General features: G+C 35.9%; 3 protein-coding genes across 3 annotated transcripts; 2 read left to right on the top strand and 1 right to left on the bottom strand.

Annotated features, from left to right (window-relative positions):
• Positions 1–124: 124 nt before the first annotated feature.
• Positions 125–5,027, bottom strand: LOC116120729. The gene is made up of 14 exons (XM_031406699.1): positions 4,852–5,027; positions 4,550–4,736; positions 4,283–4,407; positions 3,955–4,071; positions 3,520–3,666; positions 2,964–3,350; positions 2,719–2,876; positions 2,155–2,276; positions 1,947–2,038; positions 1,487–1,733; positions 1,270–1,333; positions 591–739; positions 416–486; positions 125–313 (listed from the first exon to the last, which is right to left on the bottom strand). The coding sequence occupies exons 1-14, from the start codon at positions 4,945–4,947 to the stop codon at positions 125–127; spliced, it is 2,151 nt and encodes a 716-aa protein (XP_031262559.1). The 5' UTR covers positions 4,948–5,027.
• A 2,306-nt stretch (positions 5,028–7,333) lies between these two features.
• LOC116120727 (putative leucine-rich repeat receptor-like serine/threonine-protein kinase At2g19230) lies at positions 7,334–8,002 on the top strand. The gene is made up of 2 exons (XM_031406698.1): positions 7,334–7,415; positions 7,527–8,002. Exons 1-2 carry the CDS (start codon positions 7,334–7,336, stop codon positions 8,000–8,002), a joined length of 558 nt encoding a protein of 185 aa, XP_031262558.1.
• A 4,329-nt stretch (positions 8,003–12,331) lies between these two features.
• On the top strand, positions 12,332–14,569 carry LOC116120726 (probable ubiquitin-like-specific protease 2A). The gene is made up of 7 exons (XM_031406697.1): positions 12,332–12,401; positions 13,241–13,379; positions 13,455–13,622; positions 13,713–13,847; positions 13,961–14,042; positions 14,125–14,238; positions 14,352–14,569. Exons 1-7 carry the CDS (start codon positions 12,332–12,334, stop codon positions 14,421–14,423), a joined length of 780 nt encoding a protein of 259 aa, XP_031262557.1. The 3' UTR covers positions 14,424–14,569.
• The last annotated feature ends 540 nt before the right edge of the window (positions 14,570–15,109 follow it).

The raw sequence follows: 15,109 nt of genomic DNA, 5'->3' as shown, positions 1-15,109 counted from the left end.
CACTGAAATTCTGTCAAAGTTTTTACTTCTTTATTGTTTCTATCAAGACTTTCAGGAACACATGAAACTGAGTCAGATGCTTAGGTCATGATACTTCATAAGATCTTCACCATAACCCAGTAAATCAAGAAAACATTACCTTCTCCTTACGATTGTCAGAATGAGTGTGTGAACCAATCACAATCACTCTATCAGGTAGCTTTTCCAATCTGTTTTTAAATGTGGAATATGAATCTGAATTTCCTGCAACAGACTTCTCAGCATCTTTCATAAACAAAATGAACGGAGAACTTCGGCTTTCACTGTACACCACCTGATAAACAAGATCAAATGAGGCAATTGTGAGCTCATGCAATAGAAGCACAAAGCTACACACACATAAATAGGCTTTTTTATTAGAAAAAAAAAATGCTACCTCAAACAGTGTGTTGATGAGTAACTTATCCAAGTCTTCCACACCAGTGTTCTCCAAACGAAGATCAGTAACTAGATAGAGAGAAAGAGAGTGCACAACTTGAGGCAAAAGACTTAAAAATACAGGACATACATAGTCTAACTCAGAGAATGTTGCTAGCAGAGTTTGACATTACCATTGCAGAAGAATCCTTGACCTCCTTCACATAAACCACCAAGGTCAACACCATCAAGTACCGGTTTATCAAACTTTACACCAATTTTTGACAAAGGATTTTCTTCAAATAGCAATGCAACCTTTCCACGAAAGCCGTAAGGTGGGCCCCTACATATAAATCATAAGAGCATAATCAACTTTGACACCAAGTTAAATTTGAGTTGCATCAATAAACATCAGAATGAGAGATAAATCTTAAAGTTGAAATTAGATTTTCTATTGGGCCCTATTTCCTTCAACCAGAGGCTTACTTAGCTACAAGCTTTCTCTTTCATTTTGTAAACTCTCAATTCTTTTACATCATTACTATGATTGATAATCATCTTTGCAATAAAATAATGTGATACGTTAAGCAAATTATCCATACAGACACACTAGGAATGCCAGGGTCATGAGGTTTCATAAATCAAACTATGTGATCCAACCAAAAGTAAACACTTGATGTGACAAATAAGAAACAGGGTCTTAGCAAAATTATAAAGCAACTATTCCACAAGATGCAGGACCCACTCAAATGTCAACATAGTTCAGGATCAACTCAGATTCACAGAAACTGACAAGAAAAATAGCAACTAAGGTGAAATATTCTTTTGTAAAATACGATAGTATCCCCAGGAAATTGTCAGCAGATAATGCACCTTGCAGGAGATGACGGTGGATATATGCCACCAGAAGCTGAACCCATGTATCTTACCCTGTCACCTGCATGTTTATTTTCAAAAAAATTTCACCAAAGATGGAACCCAAGATAATTCCGGCACTTCAATATGTGAAAGAACACCGGAAACTGAAAAAGCTTCTACAAAACTCTAAGGAGCATACCATCCATTTTCTTTTTTAGGTCCACAAGCATACCTAATTTGAACATGTGACTCTTAGATGTCCCGGCAGAAGCTGGTACCGGTTCAGTCTCCATCTTTGGTTGAGATTCTGGACCATGTGAAGAAGGTTGATCTGAAGAGCTAGGTACATCTGATTCACTAACAGACAAGTTCACATTCTTAGTCAAATCAGTGGATATAGGACCTTGTTTAAGGCAGCCACATGATTTTTCAGCATTTGATCCATCCTTCAGCAGCTCAGCTTCCTTAGAAGATAAACCCTACAACACATGAATAAATAATTTAGCCACTTATCAGAATTTCTCCTCTTATAAGTTGCAATACCTTCAAGAAGAAAATTAATTTCAACAATCAAGATTTAATTTCTGATAATCTGATATAATGTTAACTAAAATAGATCCTAGCAAGGCAAATAGAGTATAAATGAGAGCTAATTCCACATAACAGAGTCAAGCAGATAATTTTTATCTTACACCCAAAAGTGAATGACTATCAAATATTAGCAATTTAGCCCCAAAATGTTGTGCAAGTGCCTTTGCCAACATCTCCTGATAGATTTCAGACCCTGAAAAAAGATATCCACAGGCAAAAACCTAATGTGAAATTCAGATTCACTAATTGAAGTAGTACAGACTACAAAACATTTGTATTTAGCATAATGGTAGCCAAATATCAACACACCTGCAGGACCAGAAAGCAAGATCCGTGGGTTCACAGTAGTTAACTCTGAAGTATACTTTGCATGTTCTTTGTGCTTCAAGTGTATATATGAAGCTGCAATCAGCACATTTTTTGTATTCTCACTGCAGTAGGAAAAGGTGAACCCACAAATTAATATTGCATTTATTTAATATAAAATAAAAACCATGCAATATAAAACCACTGTTGAAGATGAACGTGCTAATATAACTTGAGCACTCCCAGCAACTACAAGAATGCATAGTGAAACAAAATAAAACATTTGATCCAGCTGAAAAATACTCCACCCAGCAACCAGAAGAAACCTACTGTAACCAAATGACGTGCATGCTCCTAGACTAGCCCCAACAATATTACATATAATAGCAAGAAAACAAAGCAAGTCATCACATGTGGAAATATGTCCAGGAATTGACATGCTGGTGTTGAAGATGCAAGAGATTATAGGAATACTTGGACAATAACTTGAAAACATCAAATTTAACAAATATAGAATAGCAGAAATAAAATATAATTTTTTATAAGAAAAATAGAAATATATCATACCTTAGATAGTATGGGAAATTTTCAAATGACCCCTGTAAGTTTGCACCATCAAGAATTCCAGCACGAATGTCTTCTCTGAAGACTGCACACCTTAGAGACATACCCACCGTTGATGCTGGCTGCGAATCCCTTCTCCACTCGTTTCTTTCGTCCAATACCTGTTTACAGATACTTTTGCTCAATTTCAGATTACAACTAGTTGATGGAGCAATCATCCCCAAGAAAGGCCTTAGCAAATCATTCACCCCAGAGAGTTTTACATTGCCTGCCTCTATGCCAGCATCCTGGTTGCCTTCAAGAGAAATATTCTTGCCAGCTGCTCCAACGTCTGCAGCTTTATCATTCTCTCCGTTTACAGCTGAATTGCCTTCCACACGATCAAGATCAACCTCTGTACCATCAGGATCAACAGGAGTAGGCAACTCAGCCCCTTGGTGGAGTTTACCGGTGGTTGGAGGTGGAGATTTCCAACGTGATAAATCTTGCCTCAGGCTGGAAAGAGATGCCAAAATGGAAGCCCCAGCCACAGCCGAAGGATCCCCTGTCCTCCTCTCAAGCTGCAAAAACTTTCCTGCACTACTTTGAACCTCTGTACCTTTAATTGCAACCTCAGGCAAGAGGTGTTGAAATATCTATGTTGAGAAAAATTAAGGAATTCACCCATATAAGAGATACATTAACACTTAAACACAAAAGAAAACAGCAGATGGAGTGGGGAAAAACCAAAAAGGCACTACATTATCACTAACAAGCAGGAAGAAGTAGGTAAACAAATGGCCCTCATACAACAGGAAAGGATACATAAGCATGGTTCCCCAGTGAACCAAAGACGATCTCATCACCTGACTTAAGCACACAACTGGTAGTCTTCTTCACAATTGTCCCATTTACTTGCACTGAACCCTTGCTTCCTGTGCTTTCTAGCATGGCCACGTTACTGCCTTCGCTCTGATCATGTCCACAAATAATGAGTACTCATACTGCATATACATATTTAAGGAGTTTATCCCCACAAATAAAATAAAAACCAATTGTTACCAGTAACAAGATTAAAAAAAAAAAAAAAATGCCCAAATACTAAATGCAATGGCATCTAACTAGGCTACTCCAAAAATGGTCCACCCAACTAGGAATGAAAATCTGGATCACATGCCTCTTTCAGCAGCACCAATTTGTTTAGCTTTGCAATAAATCCCACAAAATTTGAAACATTCTGAGCATGAATTTAGAAAATACCTGTATATCCTTTATCCTGCATAGAATTGCACTAATGACCTGGTCCTTTAAATGAAAATCGCAGTGTCTGTTTGATCCAATTGAGAAGTTTGACGAGCAAATAGGTACATTTGCATTCTGCAGCATAGAATGCTTCACTCGTTATATATTCTCATTATATATTATATATAACAAACACCTCAAAACAAAATCACGGCTATCTATCTACTACAGCTAATTGCAAAATTTGATGCGCAAATAGCTACATTAGATTTCCATTTGAAAAAAATAATGAAAAAAATGTAATACTAGTAAAACTCGGCATAAAGAACTCAAATAGTCAAATTACCTGTCCAGACTGAGACAAAAGCCTGCACCAAGGCATTGCAGCGTCAAAACTTGGATTATTTTTATGACATAAACTCCAAGAAGAGAATGAACTCCTCGGCTTCTCCATCACAACCGGTGTCGACCCTTCCAAAGAAACAGAACCAACCAAACCAAGAAAAAACTCCAAGAAATTCAAACTCTAATCCGAAATTCACTGAAAAAATACACTTGCATAGAAATGATAAACACTGACAATCTTATTTTTATAAGAGTTGAAAACAACTACCTTCAGCGACCGGTGTCGCCATGGCCACTGCTGACGTGGCCTCTGTCTTCCCGCCAGTCACACCCTCTCCCGCGATCGGGGCATCTCCAGTCCCGCATTCTCCGGGATCCGCCGCCGCCGGAACGCACATTTCCTTGGAATTATCCGTCGCCGGCATCGGTTTCTCCGCCGCTCCCCCATTTTCGACCTTAAATTCCAAGAATTTAGAACTTAAATCCCACAGTTTCATCAAAACCCAAACCCCTTGACTCAAAAGGAAAAAAAATCAACAAAAAAGGTAATAAAACACAAAATATAAACACCTTCTGACGCTTCGGTGACGGCGGCTTATCCTCAGAAGACGAAGATCTCTTACTATTGTTACCAGAAAGAGATCCACTTCGTCTCGTTGACACCATGACTCTCCCGGTTTGGTGTTTCTTTTGGTTCTTTCCTGTTTCTCTCTGTTCAATACTAAGAGAGAGAATACATAAATTAATCAAATTAATTATATAGGAAGGGAATTATTTTATATTTATTAGCATCGTTTTGTTTTTTTTTTTTTTAAATTTGTCTGTGTCTTGTACTCCCGTTGGTGCACACAAATTTGATGCATTCATCCGTATTGGGAGCTTATATTATACAGAGAGAAGGGAGTGGCCGTAGCTGACCGGTATAAGATAGCATCTTATCAATAAGGTTGTGAATTGGTTGTTGGTTTAGGTTAGCAAAATTAGTTCTGATTCTTTCTTAGAATACGCCACGGCAGTGACGGACTGACGGGTGCGTTACTATGTTATAGTGTTAACAGTTGGAGAAGTGAAAAGTTCAATGTGAGTAGGTTATCCTCTTTTTCAAGCTGCTCTTGTTACAATATTATTTTCACAATATATTTAATTTTATAATAATTATTTAATGTCATATTTTTAGATGAAATGTAATAGTTAAAATTCCATTAATACATATACATAAATGCATATTATATGTATTTCAACTTAATTATACTATTTAAAAATATCATGTATTTTATATATGAATTTTAAAGATAAACACTATTAATTCAATTTATCAATATTTATATACAATTATGCATACATTTGAGAGTTTTATGAGTTTTGAATCATAAATTTGTATATACAGCATAGAGTAAATCGACATATTCTCACCCAAGGTTTGACAAAATCCTAAGTTGATACCCAAGGTTACATTTATTCCAGATTTTCACTCTTAAAGTGACAAAAAAAGTTTGATGTCACGATAAAGGGGTAAATTGGTCATTTTACATGAGAGGCGCATATTAGCAGATCGTCGTCTCTAACAGTCCTCTGGTGCACATTAGCAAACGGCGTCCCCGACCTTTTTTGCCCTTTTTTCAACGATTCTTCCACCCAAAATCACCATTGTCATCACCATTTGAAACCTTATCCTCCCCTCTACAAAACCATACCCTTCATAACCCCTTATCACTCATCGATCGCCGGCCACAGCAACCATGACATGCGAATGGTTTTTGCCGGTTTTCGACTGTTTTGAACAGTGTCAACCCCAATCATCACCACCATTTGACTCCTCGCATCCTCCCCTACAAAGCCCCTAACCTTCCCAGCCACGGCACCTCATCGTTTGCCATCCACCACTTCAGCAAAAAATGACCGATGAACACGAACTCTCGGCCAACGAACGGTGACGAAACGGTTGCTAGAGACATAGGGGTTTTATAGATTTAGAGACGGTGATTGCAATGGTGGTGTCCAATTGGATTTCCGCAACCGGAATCCAACAAAGAGCATCGAAACCCTAAGCCTAATGGCACCAACGATTGGAGGGGCAATGAGTCGGGAACCAGAGGGGTTTTGGATGACGAATTACGGGGAAGGTGATGGTGATGGTGATGGTGATGGTGATGGAGGTGACTAGGGGGTTCGACATCTGGGCTGTTTCCAACGAGGGTGTGTAGTGACTGAGGCTGTTTTTGACATAATTTGAAAATAAAATGGTAAGCTTTATAATTCTACTAATTTAGGGGTTAAAACATGATTTATTCATTTAGGGTTAAGGCATAATGGTAATTGCACTCTCTAAACCCTAAAAATTGCTAACACTGTTATTTTAAGGGTGAGAATCTGGAATAAATGTAGCATGGGGTACCAAGTTCAGATTTCGTCAAACTTTGGGTGCTCATTTACTCTACAACATATATATATATATATATATATATAGTTAGTAATCAATTTAATATTATAAAATAAATACAACTTTTAATTTTTACAAACTTTTTTATTAGTTAATTAACGAAAACCATTTAACAAATAAAATTTCTTATTAATTTTCAGACTTAAATTAGATTACAGTTCTCGTAAGTATATCTAACAACAAATAATTGTATCAAAGTTTTTAATTTTGAAAAAAAAAGAAATTGATTAAGATTTACCAATTAATATGATATAATTAGAGAAGTAAAAAAGTAAAAAAATAAAAATATATTAAACAATTAAAATAAAAGTTTTTAGAATTATGAAGCATTATATAGTTGTTTCTTCGAGAATTAGCTTTGTGCGAGGAAAACACAATCTAACCCAAAGTCAATGAATTAATCAACACGTCCCATATAAGTCTTTTCCAAGACCGTACTCTCCAGCTGGGGCCTGGGATCAAGTTGGAGGTCTCTAAAATGCTCACCTTTTTTACTTACAAATGAATCCATTTGGATAATCTGAAAATTCCGCAAGTGCCCCCTCTTAGAATTTTATTGAACAGCAGCAATATAAATTATTATACAATAGACAGGAAGAAACAGAATTGGCAATGGAGATGTTAAAGAAGTTGTTCGCCTCTGCATTCATATATGCACTTGTTCTCAGAGTCCTGGTTCAAGAGAGTCAATCAGGTTTTAATAACTCCACCCATCTTTAAGCATGAATTTAGTTATACTGTTATTTTTCCCAACCATTTAATTATATATTTTTTTTTTCTCTTTGTTTATCCTTATATATTCCAGGCTTTATTAACATAGACTGTGGAACACAAGAAAATTCTGGCTATTACGACGAAGATACCGGCCTGTATTACACTTCAGATGCAACCTTGGCAGGGACTGGTGTTGGCAATAATATCTCTTCTGAATACAAGAGTACTGCCCTTGAAAAACAATTCTTGAATGTGAGAAGCTTCCCAGAGGGCAAAAGAAATTGTTACACCTTGGAAATTGCTCCTGGCGATATTAAGTTTTTTATTAGAGCAAGATTCATGTATGGAAATTATGATGGCAAAGGTAAAGTACCAAGTTTTAATCTCATTCTTGGAGCTGATGTGTGGGATTCGGTGGAATTGGCAGATGCATCTACCATTGTTACCAAGGAGATCATCCATATTCCCCAGAGCAACTATGTATATGTTTGTCTTGAAAACATAGGCTTCGGAACACCTTTCATATCCGTGTTGGAATTAAGGCCCTTGAGTAATTCCNGCAATTAACATGAAATTAATGTGCCCATTTTAGTTAACCTCTTGAGAAAGTATAATTCCACCGTTAGATTCTGATCGGATGGGCCACAATTGTGTAGGGGGTGGGTAAGTAAGGCATACGATTCACGAGGGACAAATTATGAGTCCCAAGTAGTCCGTTTGTGAACAACCGTGAGCGCAAGAGGGGTTGAAAACAAAATAAAAAGAGAAACTTGTGATTATTGCTACTTACAGTTTCCAGCTTTGTTTGGGTTAAATTTGGAATTATGGGACCAATTATGAGTCCCAACTTCTAAATTTAGAAATAAATGTGAATATGTGGTCAATTGTGGGTAGAGTTGATCAAGGACAAGCCTCAAGCAGGCCCAGGCCTGGGTCTGGGATCGGTCCCAGGCCCATGAGAAATATGAGGACCCGGACCGGTTCCTAGGACTGGTCCTATGACCGGTCTTATGGGCCTAGATAATTTATTCCCCCCCCCCCCCCCCCCCCCCCCCCCCCCCCCCCCCCCGGGGCCCTTGTTTTTTTTTTTATATATTTTAGGGGCGAAATGAAATTTTATAGGGGGTTTTTAGTATTTTTTAGGGGTAGATTAGTAAGTTTCTAAAAATTTAATTAATTTAAAAAAATAATTAATTAAATAATTAATTAATAGTTAATTTTAATTTTTAACATAAATTCATATTTCACACATTCACGCTTCACAAATAAACAATTAAATAAATTTTTTTATTAAATTATTCATTTTTATCGTCAACAATATTTACATCATTCAAATCTGTATTCCTAAAGAGTTTGAGTAGCTCGGGATCTTTAGGGTGTTGTTGTAGTCTTCTTTTTGCATGAGTCTAATCCCATAAACACGTTATCACTTCAATCATCTCATCGATTAAAGAACATCTTCTGTCTTCAACAATCTGACCACTCGTTGAAAATGTTGACTCGGATGCAATTGTAGAAACCGGCACAGATAAAATGTCACGTGCCATTTGGGCTACAATGGGGAATCGACTTTCATGTTGGTTCCACCACTGAAGAATATCCATATATGTTGATCCTTCATCGTCATAAAGGGCAGGTCCACTTGTAGGTAGCGATTCAGCTCATTTGGTCTATGTATGTATGAGCTGGAGCTGCTACTTCCACTAAGTTCCACATACGTCTACTTGCTCGATCCTTGACGGAGGGCTGCATTAAGGTCCGGATCCTCTCTCCTTAACGTTCCACTTCCACTTCCACTTCCATTGTACCTGTTCTTATATAAAGAAAAAAGACTATCCAATTTTTATTTAAAGTTAGTCAAATAAGACATATAATCATGTCCTAAATGCTAGCCTATCTCAGTAATTATACAGTTAATTACGTATAATTTAAACCTAGGATCTAGAACATGGCCTAATCCATATAAGAATGGAATATCTAACCAATATCTCTCATATTTTTCTTCCATCTTTAAAACAATTTCCCTTAAATCATTATTATATCTATACTGAGCAAAAGTTTTAGCAATTTGAAGTAAAATATTTAACACTAAATTAGTAGTAGAATAATAAATACCACTTAATGTATTAGTAGCATCATAAAAAAATATGAAGAAACTGATAAAAAGGTTTACAAACCGCCCAATCATCATAGATGACAACTTCCTCTGGACAGTGCTTCTGGTTGACGAAATCTGTAATTTGTTTTGCGGTTGACAAAACTTTTTTCAACATCAAGTAGGTGGAGTTCCAACGGATAGGCATGTCCGTACATAACTTCAAAGGTCGAACCGGTGGGTCATATTGCTTACAATATTTGACGTACTCTTGCCATCTTTTATTTCTACTGCCGACAATAAATCCGATAGCTGTGAGCACCCACTCCATTTTCGAATGTATATCATCTAAACCTGCTTTAACTATCAAATTGATGATGTGGCAAGCACATCTCTGGTGAAAAAAATTGTCTTCACCACGCGGATCCAATCTCTTATCAAATAAAAAGATTGTCCCGGTGTTAGCAGCTGTATTATCTAGCGTTAGCGCTACAACTCTATCAGTTAATAAATATTCTTGCAAAACTTCAAGAATTGTAAAATAAATAGTTTCAGCACTATGTTTTTCATATAATGGTTTAAAACCCATCAATTGTTGTTGTAAACCCCAATTATGATCTAAGAAATGTACTGTGACAGTTAAAAAATCAATTTTTGATCTACAAGCCCATATGTCTGATGTAAGTGCAATAGATATATTCCTAAAATTTTGAAATTCGTCTTTAAGTTTATTATTTATTTTGTTATAAAGTTTTAGTATATCTTTTCTACTTGTACTTCTACTAATAGGGGTATATGTTGGACAAAATGCAGTTTTAATCATGTGAATAAAATAAGGATTTTCAGATAAACAAATGGGAGAGTCCGTAGCAACTATGAATCTTGCTATTTCCTCTCAGGCAACATGTGCATTGTATTACCATGTTGAAAGAGTTGAGGATTGTGGATTAAAATTAAGTTGAGTTTGAATTTGTCTATCTGATCTGCTTGAAGATGTATCCGACAACTGCATTATTTGGGGGTGCTTCTTCTCCACATGTCGTCGCATCGTCGAAATCCCCTTCTTAGCGTTAATAATGGTTCCACAAAAATTACATATCCCACACGATTCCTCCCCCTCCCAATTTGGCTTTGGCCGTCTTGATTTGGTGAAGTGTCGCCATACATCGGACACGACCCTTTTTGACAATCGGGGGGGTTGGGCTATGCCCATGCCCATTGACTCGTAGCTCGAACGTGTTTGGTTACACCTCGTCCCGACCGAATGTGGTTGTGGAATTGCAGCTGCTTCCTCTAGAGGAAATTGTGAAAATGAATTGAACCCTTCCATTTCTTCAGCGGATGGAACGTAAAACTCATTTGGGGAAGCCATTATAAATTTATGATAAAATAATAAATAATTAAAATGAAAAGAAATTAAATAATAATTTGAATAAGAGATGATATTGAAAAATAGAAAATTTGAATAATATAAATAAATAAATAATATGAATAAATTATAAATATAAATATAAATTGAATGAGAATTTGATTGGAGATTTGGAGTAGAGAGATTGAGAGAATGAGAGAATGAAAGATTGATTGGTGTGGAAAAAATGAAATATTTTAAGGTTATTTATAGTGTAGTTGAGGGGAGGGATAAAACAAAAAAAAGGTTATAATCGGTTAGTAAATTTTTTTTTTTTTTTTATAAATTTTATAAAATTTTATTTTAACCCTTGTAATTTATGTTTATTTTAAAATTTATAAAGGGTTTTATGTAATTGTGCAGGGGACTAAATTAAAAAAATCTAAAAAAATTTGGGCCTAGGCTGGGGACTAGAGGAGGGCCCAATGGAGGGCTCGGGCCCTCCTCCTTAGGCCTGGTCCTGAAACAGGACTAGGCCTCCTAGGACCGGGTTTTGGGTCCAATGCCCACCTCTAATTGTGAGCTTGACAACTAAATTTAGGAACTAATTATTATTTGTTTATAAATTTACCATTCCATTCCTCATTTGTTTTATTGGATGGTTATACTTTTGATTGAGTATCTATTTTGGAGGGGAGAATATTATAAACTATTAATTATCCTTGGGTGGTTGAGTGGTTCGATAGAGATTTTTTAATATATTATTCAAGAGATTACGAGTTTAACTCCCTTCTCAATTGCTAATAAGGGTAACCACTGGAGTTCTTATTAGACCAATAGTTTCAAGATTCCAGAAGATTAGTTGAGGTTTACGTAAGCTGGTACGGACACTTTTGATCATAAAGAAAAAAAAAATTATAAACTGCTTCTAAGGTTTTTGCACTTTTAATCTAATGGATCTTAAAAGTTTAAAAATCATATCATGATGCTCCTTTGCCTTAATTTTGTTATGCTATCGTTTGTTGCAGATGAGTTAAATAAGAACTTCGGTTATAAGAAAATGTTTTATAAACCTAATGATAATATAATAAATCAGGGTAAAGGGGTATTTCTGATAATTTTTAAACTTTAAGGGTCTATTAAAAGTTCAAAAATTGTTATTTGAATGATAGATTACAAAATACAGATAAAGATAGTCTGCGATACTCTTTCGGAGAATTTTTTTCCTTTTGTAAACTTTTTGTGCAAATTATAGTGCAGAAAAGAGTCAACGACAATCAAATCTTATGATATCCTGAAAGAGCGCAGGGATAGCCTTAACCCAGACAAGCGTATGGACTATCATGCGGCCAAACATTACGCCTCAACCGTGAAGCAGCGCTTTAGCTATCAGCTCTAAAGGGAGAAAGTTGTAACCAGTCGGATTCAAGCAGTTGTAACCAGTCGGATTCAAATGGCAAAAAGGAAAATTCGAGAAGAAGAGGACGACGAAAGCGGCGCTGTTCTCATTTCTGTTAAACAAGGTAATTGGTTATCAACTGTCAATGCTTCAACTTATTTGCCTATAATCACAATAGTTTTAGGGCTACAAAAACGTTTTGTCGAGAAATTAACTCTACTGTTAGATTGCTGCAAGCTACGGACCCATTTTCTTAGAAGAATGTTTGCACTTTCCAGTTATAATATGTTAGCTGTTGTCAAGAGAAACAGAGTCAAAGTTAGGGTTTACGTTTGGTTTTTAGTCGTGATAAATTTAATGCGAATTTAGAAGAGATATTTTGAATTTCGAATTGCTATAATTTATTTTCCACTTCAGTGATTTGAGAAGTAAATTATAAAGCTAACCAATTTATTGAGCTTTAATTTGACAATATTCTTTAGTTTATTTCAATGGGTATCAATGCATTGCAGCAATGTGCCAGCATTGGTATAGAAATTAGTATTTCTATTCAAAAGGGTTTAGGGCTAGTGTGATACATAAATTAGCATTTGTTTTTGGGATTATTGGCATTCTTCAACAGCTCTAGCAAGAGTTATTCTGTGCTAGAGATATTAAAAAACAATGTGCCTCTTTTACATGATATTTTGTTACCATTTCTACAAGGTCATTCGTTCAGAGGTCACACACATTGTATGTGTAGTGAACACAAGTAATTCCTTATTAGTTTTCTGGCCAAAAGAATATAACACCACATATGACCTATTAATTAAGCTTTTAAACATACGACATTTCAGAGGTACGCTTTAGGTTTCAGAAGACAAATTAAAGATAATAGAACTCCACATACAACAGTACACACATTTCTGTGTAAATATTTTGAGAGGACATATCTGAAACATCCAACCAATTGAATATCTGAAGTCATTTTCTCAAAGAAGATTTCTTTACGCTCTATAGGTGCCTCTCCTCGTTGTCGACGGTCAAATAGGCGAGTTCACAGATTTGCAAACTCTAGGCATCAGGGGATGTTGAACAGCGGTTTGTTTGATTGCTATTTGAGGTAGACTCCTTAACTTTACTGTGAAAAAAATTGGTTTCCCTTTTATCTCTTGATGATAAGTTTTGGGTTTCATAGGAATTTGTGGAGGAATTTTCCAGAAGATAAGATTTCGGATTTTATATATCTTGACTGCTTATGGTTTTCTTTGTACACGGAAGAATCTTACAAAGGGGAGGTGCTGACTTGGATTAAGAATAAGCACATATTCTCAAAGAAATACGTCTTTATTCCTATTGTCCTCTGGTTGGTATTTTGTTCTCACATTTGTAGACGTTAAATCTTTATTACTTTTGGTCATTTTGGGTTATATAGTTTGAGATTTAATATGATTAGGAGTCACTGGAATCTATTGATCATCTGCAACTTTGGTGGAAGTTCGCAATTGGAACTTAAAACTTCATGCATGTTGTTGCTAGATTCACTTCGAATGGCTGATGACCCAATGAGGCTTGAACCTCTGATAAGAAAGTATGATTCCAAAACCTGCAATGTGATTTTGCCACAGTTTAAATTAGTTTTTGTGTTGTACATTAGTTTGTCACGGCTCGCAAGTTTCATTTTCATTTTCATTTTATTCTCAGGTTTGCCCTGGACATTTATGAAGCAGAAGCAATGCCAAAAAGCAAAGCACGTGTTTCTCAGATACCTCTCCTGGTGCCTGAGGTGATAATACTTTTATCTCTTGGTTGCTTTTCGAGTTCCTAATTGTCAAGTTTCACTCATGTGACAAACAAATTATACCCAGGTTCCCCAACAAAGAAACGAAAAGGATTGTGGATATTTCGTGCTTTACTATATAAGTAAGTTTGTGAATGGTGCCCCTGAAAATTTTTGCATCACTGAGGGCTACACTTGCTTTGTAAGTTCCGCCGTCTTGCAACATTCTGCCAATTTATATTCTAGGAAAATCATATTCTTCGAGTAACTGTTAATTTCCCTTTTTTTTTTTTTTTTTGTGTTGCTGCACTGCAGATGAAGGAGGATTGGTTTGATCTCGAAGACTTCAATGGCTTCCGTGACAAACTCAAATCTGACAGCATATAGATTTATTGCGGATGCCTGGATGAGATATCTTATTTACTTCCATTGTTAGGAATCAAAAATCACGGTGATAAAGATGCATGTATCATGTATGTGAAGAAAATGGACATTGTAGGTAACAATACCAATGGAGTGAATGCTATTGCTGGTGGAGAATACAAGACGTGTATATTGAATCAGTTGCCATTTGGTTATACACCCGGAAACTCATTGTAGTAATTTCCCATCAGTGTGCTATAGTGACAACCTTGAATTTTTAATTATTGAAATACGATCGTCAGAAGAAATGGAGAAGCAAATGTGGGATCTGACTCTGTCTGCATCTTTTATTGGATCTGGATTCTGGGGAGGAAAGTCACAATATTAGGCAAACATGAATTGTATTTCAAAATTATTTTATAGAATATCCAATATATTTCTCATATACTTAAATTGGGAAATTATAGCGATTGATAGAGGTGGGTATTTTTAACCATCGATTAACTCTCCAATTTAAACGACGATTGAACTGAATTTCCTGAAGTTAATATAAGAATAGTTAACGTGAATATTTTACTTCAGTTGTTTGATTCCATTTTCCATCTCTTAAAATAAAATCATAAAAACATAATTAATTTTTTTAAACTATAGTTAACGGAATTTCTTAAGACAAACCTGAAGACAAGAATTGTTAATGTGAATATCCATTA

The sequence above is a fragment of the Pistacia vera genome, unplaced genomic scaffold (assembly GCF_008641045.1).
Source record: "Pistacia vera cultivar Batoury unplaced genomic scaffold, PisVer_v2 Contig942, whole genome shotgun sequence".
Taxonomy (NCBI): domain Eukaryota; kingdom Viridiplantae; phylum Streptophyta; class Magnoliopsida; order Sapindales; family Anacardiaceae; genus Pistacia; species Pistacia vera.
Note: the sequence above shows the minus strand (reverse complement) of the source record. Positions and strands in the feature narration are given on the sequence as shown.

Excerpts from the sequence above, each read along its gene's own strand:
- LOC116120729 (XM_031406699.1), bottom strand. The coding sequence starts at position 4,947 with ATGGTGTCAACGAGACGAAGTGGATCTCTTTCTGGTAACAATAGTAAG. Across the intron at positions 3,667-3,954 it reads GCAGGATAAAGGATATACAG|AGCGAAGGCAGTAACGTGGC; the intron begins GTATTTTCTAAA and ends GGACATGATCAG. Across the intron at positions 487-590 it reads TCAAGGATTCTTCTGCAATG|TTACTGATCTTCGTTTGGAG; the intron begins GTAATGTCAAAC and ends CTCTCTATCTAG.
- LOC116120726 (XM_031406697.1), top strand. The coding sequence starts at position 12,332 with ATGGCAAAAAGGAAAATTCGAGAAGAAGAGGACGACGAAAGCGGCGCT. Across the intron at positions 13,623-13,712 it reads TTTATTCCTATTGTCCTCTG|GAGTCACTGGAATCTATTGA; the intron begins GTTGGTATTTTG and ends TAATATGATTAG. Across the intron at positions 14,239-14,351 it reads CTGAGGGCTACACTTGCTTT|ATGAAGGAGGATTGGTTTGA; the intron begins GTAAGTTCCGCC and ends GCTGCACTGCAG.